Source organism: Anolis sagrei, chromosome 6 (assembly GCF_037176765.1).
Source record: "Anolis sagrei isolate rAnoSag1 chromosome 6, rAnoSag1.mat, whole genome shotgun sequence".
Lineage (NCBI taxonomy): Eukaryota > Metazoa > Chordata > Lepidosauria > Squamata > Dactyloidae > Anolis > Anolis sagrei.
The window spans coordinates 75,029,640-75,046,763 of record NC_090026.1 but is presented as its reverse complement, the minus strand read 5'-3'; the positions used below and the strand labels follow the sequence as shown (position 1 = coordinate 75,046,763).

At 41.0% G+C, this 17,124-nt stretch overlaps 1 protein-coding gene across 32 annotated transcripts in view; it reads right to left on the bottom strand.

Annotated features, from left to right (window-relative positions):
* Positions 1 to 16,055, bottom strand: part of CLASP2 (cytoplasmic linker associated protein 2) — a 153,907-nt gene extending 137,852 nt beyond the window's left edge. For 20 of the 32 annotated variants that reach the window (XM_060781713.2, XM_060781719.2, XM_060781695.2 and 17 more), the window contains exons 1-2: positions 15,213 to 16,054; positions 2,640 to 2,718 (exon numbers count right to left, since the gene is read on the bottom strand). In XM_060781713.2, coding sequence (XP_060637696.2) covers positions 2,640 to 2,718; positions 15,213 to 15,407 — 274 coding nt within the window. In that variant the 5' untranslated portion in view covers positions 15,408 to 16,054. Of the gene's footprint in view, positions 1 to 2,639; positions 2,719 to 15,212 lie in introns of all 32 variants that reach the window. The other 12 variants (XM_060781692.2, XM_060781697.2, XM_060781694.2 and 9 more) reach the window with 2 other exon arrangements.
* Positions 16,056 to 17,124: the final 1,069 nt, after the last annotated feature.

Below are 17,124 nucleotides of genomic sequence, written 5' to 3'. Positions count from 1 at the left end.
TTAGAAGAACCAGAGTTATAGAATACTGCTTAGTTCTATTCTCTGCCACTATCACCCCCAAAATAATTTGTTTATAAGTAATCCAGAAGATATAAGCATTCTTCTGTCCTGGAGACTAGGACGCGGAACAATGGCTTCAAACTACAGGAAAGGAGATTCCACCTGAACATTAGGAAGAACTTTCTGACTGTGAGAGCTGTTCAGCAGTGGAACTCTCTCTCTGCCCCGGAGTGTGGTGGAGGCTCCTTCTATGGAGACTTTTAAGCAGAGGCTGGGTGGCCATCCGTTGGGGGTGCTTTGAATGCAATTGTCCTGCTTCTTGGCAGGAGGTTGGACTAGATGACCCACGAGGTCTTTTCCAACTCTATGATTCTATGATTTCTGAATTCTCTCCACTACATGTTAAAAAAACCTTTAGAGAGGCACATCAAAGTACAGCCATCTCAGAACCAGAAACAGACATATGAAATGCTACACTTAGGTTAGATGTTTACTTTTGCCATTTACTAAAAAAGCAATCCTACAAATAATAACTAAATCTGCATTATATGAAATATTTCTTTTGGACTTATAGGCTAGTATTTTACAATTTGATTATTATAGTATCACCTTCAGTCAGAGGTGGAACTGTGCTGCTATAGATTTGGTTGGGATGCAATTCCTAGTAAACCTTGCTAACATAACCAGTATTTAAGAATGGAAGAAGACACAGTCCAACATAGGGAGGTCTGACTTAATCTCTTATCCAGTTTAATACTTAATTATTTCCTACATTTCTACAAAACTGATTAATGTACATTTTTATTTGTTGGGTAATCACACTCAGACCACCTTAAACACACCCAGTCTGATCTGATTTTGGAAGCCAAGCAGAGCCAGACCTCATTAATACTTGGACTGGAGAACAGCAGGGAATAACAAGGATCTCCAAGTGGTAGAAGGAAAGAATCCTGGCTGACATTCTAGGGAGTCACTGCCAATCAAAGATAATTGTTCAGGGCAAACACACCAATAGTATGACTTAATGTAAGGCAGCTTCCTAATCAGCTGAAACTATACAGAAACGAAGCTACCTTTTAAGAGGTCTCATGTCGTGAAATATGGTAGTGCTATAGCAGAGACCCAAATCATACATTTCATGATAATCCCAGCAATTCCTGTAATGCATTTAAAATACAGGTAAGAAATATGTGCTGCCTCCGCAAAGCTGGTGGACCCATCAATGGTTAGGAATGCAAAAGTGTAATTAAGCAATATCTGAAGGGCACATGGTGTCTGCTGCTGATGAAAAATATAGCTTTGATTAATATATTCAAGAAATGTCTTCGGGGCAAATTTAGAAATTTCACAAAAAATGTGCTTGTTAAGAAAAAACATACATAAAAATATACACCAACAATGAGAACTGACTTGTAAGAAAAATCAATGTCCACAACAAAGCATCTAAAAACTCATTCTCACATAAACATAACAGATCTAGTCCTTTTGAAAAGTTTAATCCTAGAATAATGAACCTAAATGGCATTTAATGTCATAAGTGATCTTACATGACCAAAGGCATGCTGTGATTTGATCTGAATAACTTTGGCATCTGAAAACACTAATTGGGTGTTTTTACTCAACATCTCCAAATTAAAAACTAGATGAGCAGATACACACACACATTATTGGAATGTAAGAAATGCTCTGGATACTTAAATCCTGGCATAAATGAATTCTTCCTAGTCAGCTAAATCTTTCTCCCACCCCCTTCTCCATACATCCTCCTCTCTTTCTCACACACACAAGTCCTCTTTGCTGAAGTTCCCCAGCACTAGTGAGTGAGCCAAAAGGCCTTTATTTCTATACCTACCGCCACACATTTTCCACCCCATCCAGGCACTGCATTCTTTCAATACATCTTGCCAGTGGTAGAGTAAAATTAGGAGTGCTTTTAGTGTACGATCTTTGAGAAGGAAAGTGGGTAAGCAGGTGACTGGGCTTCTATCGCTGTGGTGAAGGTAGATGGGGTTTTGTGTGTTGCATTTAACCCTGCTTTTTCCCATGAATACCTTTCCTCCCTACCTGTTCTTTTAGAGTACAGACAGTATCTAGGTCTTCTGGTCTACCACCTATTTCCTGTCCTCCCAAAAACAAAGCTCCAGAAGGCTATGTCCTGCCTTCTCTTCCACCAATTTGGACTACATAGACACAACAGCTATGAATACAGTGGATTGTATTAATAGGTGGCAATGTACAGTATTAATAAACACCAGATTTGGCTGGAGTTACACTTAAAAATGTACCTGTTCCGACTTATTTAGAAATTCAATTTAAGAGCAAACCTACAGAACCTATCTTGTTTGCAACTTGGGGACTCCCTGTAATTAACTAGACTAGATCCTTGTTACCCACTGGGATTTGGTTCCAGGACCTCTCCTTTCTACACATGAATACTAAAGTCATTGGATGTTAAAATCCCATTATATATAGTGTCCCTTATATAAAATAGCAATTTTAATTGCATAATCAATGGATGCAGACTTGGTGGAAACAGCGGGTTGACTTTACGTCTAAACTAAAGCTATTCTAAGGAATTAACAACTGTAGTCAAATTCACTCATTTTCAATTGTTTCCAAGAAGTTTAAAAACCACTCACCAGTTGATAAATAGGATTTGAAGCGTCCCAACAGTCTGTCCACAAAGGCACCTAGAAGATCAATTCCAAGCAATGATACCTGTAGAAATGATTAAAATGTTTTAAAAAGCAAAAACCAGTCATACACCTTTGTAGCCTTTAAGAATTATAAACTTGAGTTTTTTAAAAACTGTGTAGCTGGGGTTACATGGCTTATAGACAAATTTTGTAATGTGTTTGGGAACCTTACACTGCAAAATTCAAAGATTATCTTTGGTTTCTAACTTGATGTGTACAGCACAGCTGAATTATACTTAACTACTGTCTAGTAACAAAAGGCAGTTCTTGTTTTCTTTGAAATAGGATGACACCATAGCTATCACAGCCCAGTCTCTGAAGATATTCTATTCATTTTTGTTTACAGCTTTTTACTTGCAACTAGAACTCAATCCAAGTATTGCTTTAACCAAAAACAAAAAAGGGAGTGAAAGTAGGGTTAAGGAAAGAAGTCCTATTAAAAAGCATTAGATTACATCATTTTACCATTTTTATTTTTGAGTGTAAATAAAACAATGACCCAGCTTTCAAAGTACCAACCTTCTCCCCAGAAATTTAGGCCCAGCAGAATGTTATTTCACGGTTTCCACTGCTTTCCTTAAGCTAATCCAGAATAATGAAATCTTTAGTACAGGTCTGCCATCAGTAGAACGTTTAGAGAAACCATGAAATAACAGTGTGTAACAATATATTCACATCAAGAAGCCTTTACTACCATAAGAAGGAGTTATTGGGATGGGGGATGAAGGAATCTGACAGCGCTTCAATAACAACTGATTTATTTCAATATGACTTGCACTAGAGTCAATCCATTTCCTCAGATGCACTGATAGTACAATATTAAAGCCATATAATAATACAGTACTGCATTCCATCAGTGACTTTCAGGGAATAGACTGAAATCTGCAAAAACACATGCTAAAATAATTCTGTTAGTGTTGGGAGTGCTGCTAGGTGCCTTCTCTCTCCCCCTTTCACTTTTATGCTGGAGCATGGCTAACTATTTGGAAACAACCAATAAAGCAAACTAAAAGGATTCAACTAATTGCAACTTTGTTTTAAAGCAAGCAGGAATTAAGCAAACCCTCAGATGTTGGACTGTAACTCGCAATGTACCTCATTATTGGCCAGGACGGCAAGGAGTTTTAGTCCAGCAGCATCTGGTAGGCTACTTAACACTTTGTTGTTGTAGATATGTGCCTTTATGTCGGTATACCTATTCACAGATTCCCTAAGGCTAAGAGCATGTGACTTGTACGAGTAACCAGGTGGGTTTTCATTACAGTCTAAATACAATCACTAGTCTCAGCTAGATCAGGCCTACAGATTCAATGACAATGTGATAGGTCAACACTTCAGAAACTGCCACCATATCAATGGTTCTATTTTAATTAAGACTGAAATAGGATAGAGTCTTTGACAGCAATAATTCCAAGTGTGTATCACAGATAGATTGAGTATTTGAAAATATTCAAAAGACAGAAAAGCCAAGTTTTTGGAGCATCAAGAAAGTCTAACCAGAAGACTCCTAAACTGACAAGAATGTTTGCAGTTTATGACACATTATGCACAGCATTTGCATTTGGTTGTTTTGTGCAAGAAACAATATTCCTGTACCAAAGTAAATGCTTTTTCTGTGGAAAAACAAGCATGCACATTTTGCTCAGAATAATGCCCAGATTGTAAATGGGTGTTGAAACAGCACTGTTTTGAAATATTTTCTTATAGCAGGAATAAAATTATTCACATTATTCACTGCTCCCATCAAGACGAAAATTAATGAAAAAATACACTTATAAAGTGTACTAATGCTCAGAAATGTACAGATAATTTATTTTGAATATCTATGTTTAGAACTATATATCCAATTTTACAAAAACTACACACAAGCATCCATGAAGTACACTGCACTGAAATTACAGTGCAAGAGAATCAGTGACTGCACAAAAAAGTGCACTGGTAGAGAGGAGTGATTGCCCTTTCCAATTTCAACCCTTCATTCTGGACTAAATCCTCTGGTGTTCCCATTCAGCTTTTAAAGAGACATTAGAGGGAACTACAATGCATTCAATAAATTTCACAAATATCTTCTGAATCCCAGCTACCAATAGCACTATTCTGCAAGTTCTGATGAGTGCATGAAGAATAATTACACATATAATCAGAATACAGTATTTTGTATTTCAGAGCTTTTTAGATTTTAAAACACTTATATTTGCATATGTGTACATAATTTATTTATTTATTTATTTCTGCTACTTATACCCCGCCCTTCTCACCCCCGAAGGGGGACTCAGGGCGGCTTACAGAGAGGCACAATTCGATGCCCTTATACAAATACATACAACTATAAAAACAGTAATTAAATAATTAACAGATTAAAACATCAATATATAGCACCATAGCACAACAGTAAGCAATCTCATGGTCAGTGTTTCGCGTTCCATAGGTCCAATAGGTTAAAATAGGTTCCTACAATATTTGCCCTTCATTATGGTCCTTCTTTTTAGCTGCCAGAGTTTCCGAAAGCCTGGTCCCACATCCAAGTTTTCAGCTGTTTCCTGAATGAGAGAAGGGAGGGCGCTGTTCTAATCTCCCCGGGGAGTGAGTTCCACAGGCGGGGGGCCACCACTGAGAAGGCCCTGCTCCTCGTCCCCGCCAGTCTCACTTGTGATAAAGGCGGGGTCGAGAGCAGGGCCTCCCCAGAGGATCTTAAACTCCGAGGTGGGGTGTAGAGGGAGATCCGTTCGGACAAGTACACTGGACCGGAACCGTATAGGATTTTATAGGTCAAAACCAGCACCTTGAATTGTGCTCGGAATTGGATCGGCAGCCAGTGGAGCTGGCATAACAGGGGGGTGGTATGCTCCCTGTATGCCGCTCCGGTGAGCAATCTGGCTGCCTCCCGTTGGACTAGTTGAAGTTTCCGAGCAGTCTTCAAGGGCAACCCCACGTAGAGTGCGTTGCAGTAATCCAGCCGGGATGTGACAAGAGCGTGGACCACCGTGGCCAGATCCGACTTCCCAATGTGTACATAAGGTGTACATAAAAAGATTATCTTGGAGATGGGTTGCCAAATCTAAAAACAAATTTCATTTGTTTCATATACACATTATACACGTAGCATGAAGATAATTTTATACAATATCTTAGATAATATTGTGCATGAAACAGTGTATAGATTCAACCATAAGAAAACAAAGGTTATTATCCCAGCCACATAGACAATTTCCCATTTTAGAGTACAGCATTTTGGGATTCTTGGTAAGGGATGCTCAACCTTTATGGACAACCAAAATGAGCAAATAAAGCATGCAAGTTTTCAAAGCTCCACGGGATTCTTTATCAGACAAACGAGGTTAATAGAAATAATATAGAGGAACAAAAGGGACAATGTTAAAGTCAGCAGGCCTGTAACTCTAACATAATCACTTCTCTTTCCTATATGGTTTAAACCAGTGGTTCTCAACCTGTGGGTGTCCTAACAACTGGTAAACTGACTGGGATTTCTGGGAGTTGTAGGCCAAAACACCTGGGGAACCACAGGTTGAGAACACTGGTTTAAAACATATTTTGCCTGATTAATATTTGTTAAATATAGGGAGGTATATGCTTGCTAAGAAAATGTGATCAGTTCCCCTTAAGATGGAAATAACTTGAAGACACATAACAACAAATATGCTATTTTTTAACATTACATATTACATATATTTCAATAAAATAATTTGCATATTGTAAAAAGTCTTGAATCTATTTATAATTGAAACATTTCAATTTTTTTAATGAAGTTCCGCTTTTTTTGGAAAGCTTACATCTCTGGTTTTGACTAAAAATAGAGATTAGCAAATATAAAATAGTATTAAACATATGTAAAATTATAAATGGAACTGTCAAGTTATAAGAAACTATTTTTTGCTCATCTGATTTCCAAAAACAAGTTGCCCTTTGAAATTTCATTATTATGAACTCAGACTCCATGCTCCCCAAATGAATAAATAAATAAATAAATAAAGCATCTAAAAGATTCCTAAACTCAATTTAATAAATATTTTTGACTAAAGAATATTGTGAGTTGGTTACCAGTGAATGAAAGCTACAAATAACAAGTATGACAAGCAAGTAGTTTAGCACCACACATGTGAAACCAAGGTATGGCTTTTGTCTTAGCTGTTCATGGGAAGCTTCCCACCGGAGTGGAAATCATCTATCGGACAGATGGCAAGCTATTCAACCTCAGCCGACTGAAAGCCAAAACCAAGGTTACAACAACATATGTTATAGAACTCCAGTATGCTGATTACAACGTCGTCTGTGCGCATTCAGAAGAAGATCTACAAGCCACTCTCAACACCTTCGCAGAAGCATACACGAAGCTCGGCCTGTCATTGAACATTGAAAAAACCAAGGTGCTGTTCCAGCAGACACCAGCCAACCCCTCTCCAATGCCAGTGATACAGCTTAATGGTGTAATATTAGAAAATGTTGATCATTTCCACTACCTTGGCAGCCACCTCTCCACCAAAGTCAACATCAACACTGCCTGAGCTCTGCTAGTGCAGCATTTTTCTGAATCAAGCAGAGAGTGTTTGAGGACCAGGACATCCGTACGAATACCAAGGTGCTTGTTTATAGAGCTATTGTCCTCCCAACCCTGCTATATGCCTGTGAGACATGGACTGTCTACAGACGTCACATGCAACTCCTGGAACAATTCCATCAGCGCTGCCTCCGGAAAATCCTGCAAATCTCTTGGGAGACAGGCAGACAAACATCAGTGTGCTGGAAGAAGCAAAGACCACCAGCATTGAAGCGATGGTCCTCCGCCAACAACTCCGCTGGACCGGCCACGTAGTCCGGATGCCCGACCACTGTCTCCCAAAGCAGTTGCTCTACTCCGAACTCAAGAACAGAAAATGGAATGTTGGTAGACAGGAAAAGAGATTTAAAGATGGGCTCAAAGCCAACCTTAAAAACTTTGGCATAGACGCTGAGAACTGGGAAGCCCTGGCCCTTGACCACTCCAGCTGGAGGTCAGCTGTGACCAGAAGTGCTGCAGAATTTGAAGAGGCAGAAATGGAGGGCGAAAGGGAGATGGGCTCAAAGCCAACCTTAAAAACTCTGGCATAGACACTGAGAACTGGGAAGCCCTGGCCCTTGACCACTCCAGCTGGAGGTCAGCTGTGACCAGAAGTGCTGCAGAATTTGAAGAGGCACAAATGGAGGGCGAAAGGGAGAAGCGTGCCAAGAGGAAGGCGCGTCAAGCCAACCCCGACCGAGACCGCCTCCCACCTGGAAACCAATGCCCTCACTGCGGAAGAAGATGCAGAGCAAGAATAGGGCTCCACAGCCACATACGGACCCACAAGAATACTGGAAGACAATCCTCCTCGGAAAACGAGGGATCGCCTAAGTAAGTAAGTAACGACATAAGTGAAAATATGAGAAAAGCTAGACAGAATATTCTCTGTACTGACATAAAATTTACTAAGCTCTCCAAAAGAAAAATGGAAAGAAAACTGCAAAGTTGTCATTTAAGAGGAAGTTCTTGTTTTTACTTTATTTGCCCTGAAGATGGGACAGCCCAGGAAGCTATTTAAGATATGAACTATATTACTCTCTATGTACAGCAATATACATTAAGACCAAAACTGTTTGCTCATCTTTGTATCACAAGATAAAAAAATAACTATATCAAAGATGTAACACAATCCAGATACAAACTATGCCTATAACTTACATTTCATTTATGCAGTATCATCTAAAAATATGGCACTTTACAAAAGGTATGATACATGCATACAGTACAGGAAAGTACAGTATGAGTAAGCAGCAATGAAATATGTGGTTCAATTCCAATTAAGCTTATTTTTATTTGATTACATTAAGATATCAGAGGCAGCAATAGGGTACCCACATATCTTAATGAAATGTAATGGGACCCCATGGAGGGATCCAACATAATGACAAAATCTTGGCCATTCAACAGCTATTCTACAAGCCTTCTGTTTCACTACCTTGATGACTGTCTCTTTTTTTTTTAAAGGGGCGAGGGTTGCTGTCTCCCATTAAGTCTGTAGGACTGCCAAAGTTACCCACTTCTGAAATATAGGGGCTATATTGGTACATGAAATCAGTTCAAGGAGAAATGGCAGCAAACCAAGATGAATAGTATTATTTTGGGGAGCAATATTCAACTGAGGGGGATAGAGCTCAACAAATAAGAAAGAATTAAAAAGTTGTCAAGTAACCAAGCATAGAGAGGAAAAAGACATGCAAGGTTACAGAGAGTTTTAAAAGTAAGGAGGAGCCTGCACAGAATCAAAGAGCAAAAAAGAAGTCAGTGAATGGTTACAAAGAGTCATAAAGATGACAAAAGTGAATTATGTTGGTACCTGTATGCTAGACTGATATAAGTGGTCAGAAATATAACAATAACAGTCATGGTAATTTCAGGTGGAGAGCTGCTGCATCATTGATGAAAAAACATAATGGAACTATTTAATTCATTCTTCTTCAGTTTATTTTCTGCTAAAAACAGCTGAAAGTATGAAAAACAAAGAGGAATAATAAATAAGGCAACATTTGGACACTGTGCAAAATCTCGGGAACAAGAGTACCAGTATAACAAATGTTTCAACTTGATATAGGGTGGGGTGAGGTGGGATTGCAGACCAAGAAAAATGTGTCTTATCAACATAATAACTTGGGAGTGTTAATTCATAAGGAGAACAAATGCATATCTCAAACAAATGATTACTCTTTCAGTCTTTGTCATATTGAGCCTAATATAACAAACACCTGAGCAGAAATACCAGAAACATAGTTGAATATGTAAAAAGCAACAGAAGATGCAGTCAATGCTAGATGTTATCTGTGTGTGAGTGGTATTAAGGATGCACCAAAAGATGAGGCTAACCTCATCTCTTATAGAGAGAATGTAGAGGTCAGTTCAAAGCCCTGAAAGTCCATAGCAGAGAGAAGGAAAATGGAGTAGCAGCATCTCCCTATGGAGACACTGACAGAAAGAAACAGGCCAGAAAAGAATCAAACAATAACAGAACCACTGAGACCCAAGACAGAGAAGTGTAGAAAATAGGAAAGTGACCAACTGTATCCAAGCTGGCAGAAAGGGCAAGGAGGGCAATCAGAGATTTTCACGATTCAGTGGAGTCAAAGAGGCAAAAGTGAAGGTGAAAGGGATTATTTTGTATTAAAAATGGATGAGAGTAAACCAAGACAGAAGAAATAAACTACAACTATCTGGAGCATAACAGGAATTGAGCTATAGCTAGGAAAGAGAACAGCCAAAGGATTGTGATTGATCTTTAAACAGGGCAAATAGTGGCATATCTAATGCTAAATGCTAGAGAGATTAATAACACAGCAAGGAAGTGGCACATATAAATTGGGAACAAATAATATCACGAAGACGTGTGGAAGGATTAGAGGAGGACAACTGCCCCATTCAACTATGCTCACAGAGAATGAAGGATGAGTAAAAAGTATGCAGCAACAGAGAGATATGGACTAGGAAGGAAAAAGAACAAATGGGCTCAATTTTAGCAGTGAAGAAGGGGACAACACATTCAGCAGAGTCCACGAAGAAACAAGTAAATCAAATGTATAAAAGATATGCAACTCTGGAACGGATCAAAAAATAAAGTAATTAAATAAGAAAATGCAAACATAGAAAATATAAGAACTGAGTCGGGGCGAAAAAGGCGAACAGTGGACTAGGCAGCAGGCATAAAAGTTTCAAGAGTAGAAAACATAACTTTACATCTGATAAATACAATTTCTGAAGTTGATTAAAAGAAAGTTAACTCCCAATTTCTTTCTCCTTCCAAACAGTGGATGACATATTTCAAAATGGCAGACATTCCCTATGATACAACTCTAAGGGTATTTTTTCTTTCTTTCCAAAATACCCTTAGAGCTTACATCTCACTAAGACAGTGGCTGACAAATTCTGGTCAACCACTTTTATTGCTCCCATCAACCCTAGTAGTCCCTTCTACTCTAGGGGAAAATAACTCCTGAACCCATTAGCATAAGTGTCTTCCTCAGATACGTATCAGAACATATACAGAGGTGCCTTTCTGCCAGTTTTAGCTACTTCTGACTGAAACCCAATATTTTTCGAAACAAAATAAGTACCAAATGGTCTATGATAACTTTGTGAGCAGCAGGTTTAAGACTCATTCAAAAGGAGGCTTTCCCACACACATTCATAAAACTAAATTAGTGCCATAATAAAATACAGGTTGAGGGCCATTTACCCAAAAGTCTTGGGACAAAAAGTGTTTTGGAGTCTGCCTTTTTCTTTTTGGAATGAATGCCTGTATTTACATATATGTTTAAACACTAAATTTCTTTATGTTTCATAGACAAATTTAAAATAATTTTTGTGCATGAAACAAAGTTTGTCTACACTAAACGAAAAAGCAAAGGTGTCACATTCTTAGTCACCTTTAGGGACAAGATGGGATTCCAGAGTACTGTACTTTGGATTTTGGGATATTAGGTATGGGATGCAAAACCTGTGCTCACTTTCTTATTACATTTCCTGTTACTTATGGAGTTGCTACTATTCTAATAACTCCCTTATAGAACCCGCCTAAGTAGTAGTACTAATATATATATATATAGTAATTGGAAAATAATCACTTTTAACTTCAAATAAAGAAATATACGTTCCAAGAAATCCACTAATGAAGATACATGATAATCCTAACAGTAAGTATATCACGTTGTAAACAAATGATAGATGTCAAGCCTAAACATGCATCTAATCTTGGAAGTTCAGCAGGGTCAGACCTACTTAGTACTTGGATGGGGAACCAAATCAGGTGCCGTGGGCTATATTTCAGAGGAAGGACGGAACTGGCAAAGCCAACTCTCGGTATTATTTGTCCAAGAAAACCCTATGAAATTCATGGGACTGCTATAAAACAGTACACACAGATGTACACAAAGATTTACAAATGTATTCAACTTTGATTTTCTCTTTTGGCTTATGTATTTTCAGCACAACTAGTTAATTACTGAATGTGGAGAAAACACTGATTTGCATATCAGTGCCCAAGAATGCACACTGTGTCAGGAGATAAGACATTATGGGTATACATTACACAGATTTGTCTCTAGGGAACTTGAGGAATCAACAGATCTTAAGCCTGTGTTATAGAGCAATACCGCCACCAGAAGACAAGAGTGTAAACTAGTGACAGTTAATGGTCTGCAGAATAGCTACTCAACTGGACATGACTATTACTGGCATTACAGCACCATTCAAAACCTTTAGACATAAGTCTCAGGGTGTATGTGGTTTGTATATATATTTCCCCATCTCAAGCCTCAGTGAATATTGTTTTACTGTAAGGCGGCCAAAAAAAAACCTGCCTGCAAAATTTATAAAGCATGAGTCATTCTGAGTTTTCTGTAAGTCAAGCTGTAAAATTTTGGGATCACAATGTAACTGACGGCAGAGTAATGACAACACTGTGACTTATGTTCTACCTTGAAGGCCATCCACAATAGATTGCTTAAAGAATGAATCTTTTAAAGGCTAGTTCACCAACAAATACCAAGTGGAACTGAAACTGGAAATGCCTAAGAAAGCCCTAAAGCATTTGTGGAGTTTTCCATAAGTCAACTGATGACCTAAAGGCACAAGAACAGACAAAAAGGAATCACTATTATGATGCTGAACAGTTACAGGATTTCTTAAACATAAAAACAGATCTTGCTGAGTTCAACCAACTTCTAAATACACATAGGATTAAAGCTTTGTGTATCCACTCACTTTTCTGCCTATTTTTGGTCCACTATGTAAGCAAATTAGGCATACAGAAACACTGCAAATTGGATGAAAACACTGGTCCCTTCCACACAGCTGTATAAAATCCACATTGAACTGGATTATATGGCAGTATGGACTCAGAAAATCCAGTTCAAAGCAAATATTGTGGATTATCTGACTTGACATTCTGGGTTATATGGCTGTGTGGCAGTTCCCACTGTACAATTCAATTAGTTTTTCAAACAAAGTGATTGTTGGGTTGCTGTGAATTTTCAGGCTGCTTGGCCATGTTCCAGAGGCATTCTCTCCTGATGTTTCACCCACATCTATTGCAGGCATCCTCAGAGGTTATGATGTCTGTTGGAAACTAGGCATGTTTATATATCTTTGGAATGTCCATGATGGGAGCCAGGCTTTGAAGCTGCAAGGCCGTTAAATGCTAATCAAGGTGGTCAATTGCAACATTTACACTTGCCTCAAACACAAGAGTTCTTTCTCCCACCCTGGACATTTCTGATATATAAAGCTTACTTGCCTATCTTCTAACATTCCTCACAACATCTGAGGATGCCTGCCATAAAAGTGGGTGAAACATCAGGAGAGAATGCTTTTGGAATGTGGCCATACAGTCTTGAAAACGCACAGCAACCCAGTGATTCTGGCCATGAAAGCCTTCGACAACAAAGTGATTGTTGTGTTGTCGAAGGCTTTCATGGCAGAATCACTGGGTTGATGTGAGCTTTCCAGACTGTATGGCCATGTTCCAGAAACATTCTCTCCTGAAGTTTCGCCCACATCTATGGCAGGCATCTTCAGAGGTTAATGGATCTGTTGGAAACTAGGCAAGTGAGGTTTATATATCTGGAATGTCCAGGGTGATTATTGTTTCAAAAATCCACCCAACGGGCAAGATAGGGACCAATTCTTAACCCAGGGCAATAGTACAATTATACTGATATGTGTGTGTGTGTGTGTGTGTGTGTGTGTGTAAAAGGAGTGACTTGAAAAACTGCAAATTGCTTCTGGTGTGAGAGAATTGGGATAAATAAACTTTATTTTTGGGTTGTTGTAGGTTTTTTTCGGGCTATATGGTCATGTTCTAGAGGCATTCTCGCCTGACATTTCGCCTGCATCTATGGCAAGCATCCTCAGAGGTAGTGAGGTCTATAGGAACTAGGAAAATTGGGTTTATATATCTGTGGAATGTCCAGGGTGGGAGAAAGAACTCTTGTCTGCTGGAACTAGGTGTGAATGTTTCAACTGGCCACCTTGATTAGCATTTGATGCCCTGGCAGTTTTTTGGTGCGGCTTGTTAGTGCCTGGGGGAGTCTTTTGTCTTGTCTTAAAAACTTTATTTTTAACCTGCCCTCTCTCCCTGGAGGGACCCAGGGCGGCTTCCAAAAAGGAAAAATGGTCAACATTTAATGCCATGTGCAAATAACATTTTAAAACAATTAAAGCAAACAGTTTTTATATTGTTTATACGGTTTTATACTGTTTATATTGTTATTATTACATTACTGTTCATTGTATATTTATGTTTTGATGTGGGCGCCATGGGGTGCCACTTTGTTAACTGTCTTGAGTCCCTCTGCAGAGGTTGAGAAAGGACGGGATATAAAAGCCCTAAATCATCGGAGGTCGCAACGACCATCCCAACATGACTTACTTTATATACCGGGTCCTAGAGAAGTGCACTTGGAAAGGACCAGATGCAGAGCTTCTTCTATTTCTGCCCCTGCCTTATGGAATTCCTTGCCGCCCTACATGAGAGCCATGCATGAGTTAGGGCCTTTTACCCTAGCACTTAAGACCTGGCTTTTTACTAGAGCTTTTGATCTATGTTAATTTTATGAATATCTGTATGTATGTATTTTTATCCATTACAATTTTAGCTTGTAAATCGCCTAGAGCAGGGGTCCTCAAACATTTTAAACAGAGGTCCAGGTCACAGTCCCTCAAACTGTTGGAGGGCCGAAATATAATTTGAAAAAAAAGGAATGAATTCCTACACAAACTGCACATATCTTATTTGTAGTGCAAAACACACTTTAAAACTATACAATTAAAATGTAGAACAATTTTAACAAATATGAACTTATTAGTATTTCAATGGGAAGTGTTCGCCTGCTTTTGGCTGATGGGATAGGATTGTTGATGTTGTTGCTGTGTGCTTTCAAGTCATTTCAGACTTAGGTTGACCCTGAGCGAGGGCCGGGTAAATAACTTGGAGGGCCGTATCCGGCCCTCGGACCTTAGTTTGAGGACCCCTGGCCTAGAGCATCTTGGATGGAGGGCGATTAATAAGTAATTAAATGATGATGATGATAAATAAATAAATAACCAGTCAATAATAAAACAATTGACCAACTTTGGCTAAAACAAGGAACATATAACTCCGTCAGGCCCCTTACCAGAGGGCAAAGCAGCCTTACCAGGCCCGTAGCCAGGATTTCGTTTCGGGGGGGGGGGCTGAATTTTTTTTCAGGGGGGTTCAGGGGACTGAGTCTGAGTGAAAGAGGGTCTAGCCTAGCAAACCTTTTGTATCATTACCCCAATACCCCCATGCATATGGGATATATTGAGTATGGCGATCAGATCATGATATGAATAAACATAACAGTTTAAATAATGCACCAGTAAGGCCTTTTCGCGAACCACCATGAGAATTTCGGGGGGGGGGGGGGGGCTGAAGCCCCCCCCCCCCCCCCCCCGGCTACATGCCTGAGCCTTACCTTATAATTGCTGGAGTTCACCCATCCTGTTAATTCATCAATCACTTTGTCAAGGCGTTGGTGATCCTGCTCCAGATCTGTAGAGACGCTGGGGTCGCTCAGATACTCCAGAAACTCCTGCCCGACCTGCATCCTGCGGCCCACATCTTTCTGTTGCACCTGATCGCAAAAGTAATCCATTTTGCCATGCTCCATCTTTTGTGTGGAGGCCAGAAGCCCACTTTGTACCACTCCTTATTTATCTCGAACGAAGTAGTGTCTATTCCAAACTGCAGCGAGAAAAGTTCTCCAGGGAAAGAAGAAAAATCCGCCCAGCAGAAAAAGGTGATATAAACAAAACCCTCCCAAAGGACAAAAGGCCTGCAAGGAGAACACTAAGTCATCCTGAGTTGCCAAAAATACAAAAGGGTTAAAGGGAGGAGGGTGAAAGGGAGTTTTGAATGGGAGGTTTTGTTTCTGAGGAGGGGCGACAGACAGGCGCGCTGCTGTCTCCTTCCTTCTCGGTGTTCCCTCCACAACTCAGCCTCTCCCTGGAAGGAGGCAAGGGGCTTGCTGAGGAAAGGAAGGGCCCGAAGGAGCCTGGCCGCCTTCCTCCCTCTCAGCGGGACGCCCCTCCGCGCAAGGGCCGAGCTCGGCCGCTCCTTCCGAGCCTTGTGGGAAGCAGGAAGCGGCGGGAAGAAGCGCCTCGCCGGAGCTGAGGCCCAGGCGGAACTTTCATGCTCCCCGCCCGCCCGGCTGAGGCGACTTGAGGGCCGCGCGAGGAGGCGCTTCCGCCGGCTCTCCTCCTCCGTCCTGTGGAAGTTGCGTCCACTTGGAGGCGCCGCCGACCAGCCACTCAGCGGGGGCGTCACTCACCCTGCGGAGGCCCCGCCCCTTCCTTCCCCTTTCGCCGCGCACGCGCTCCCCGCCCCCTCTCCCTCCTCCTTTCCCTTCTCTTTTTTTGGACTACTAGGCAGGCACACTTCCTCTCCCGCTCCTGCGCATGCGCCACGTCCAGACACCATGTGTGGATTTGTGTGTCTTCGCGCGCGCAGGCCACGCCCCCTTCCCTCTTTTCTCCACGGCGCGCGCCTTGCCCGGGCGGCGTTCCAAGCAAGGTGCGTGCGCATGCGCCCGGGGTCCTCACTGCACCTCTTCTCCAGCCGCCGCCCGTCTTCCTCTTTCGACTTCCTCCGCCAATAGCATCCTACATAAGATGTGACCTAGCTTCATGGTCGTCTAGCAAGGTGCCTGTACCTTTTTGTCTACATAGGGACCACCACCAAACGCAGCATTGCCCAAACATGAATCAAGCAAGCAACGTGAAAGGCGCTGCAGACTACTTCCGCCAGAGAAGTCAGTCATAGCAGAGCACCTGATGAACCAACCTGGGCACAGCATATTATTTGAGAACACAGAAATGCTGGACCACTCTCACAACCACCATGTCAGACTACACAGAGAAGCCACTGAAATCCACAAGCATGTGGACAATTTTAATGCTACTCTGCTGCTGAGTATGCATGCTCAGTGTGGAACACATCTCACCACACTAAAACAGTAGATGTGGCTCTTAGTGAGACATGCCGCATTATCACGGGGTGTCTGCGCCCTACACCACTGAAGAAATTACACTGCTTAGCCGGTATTGCACCACCTGACATCCACCGGGAAGTAGCAGCCAATAGTGAAAGGACCAAGGCAGAGACATCTCCAGCTCATCCCCTGTTTGGGTATCAGCCAGCACGTCAACAACTTAAATCTAGAAATAGTTTTCTAGGATCTACAGAGACACTCGCTGGAACACCTCAGCAAGCGAGTGTCCAAAAGTGGCAGGCTCAAACCCAGAACCTCAACCAATGGCTGATACCAAATGAGAGACTCCCCCCTGGGCACACAGAGGACTGGGCGACTTGGAAGGCGCTGAACAGAC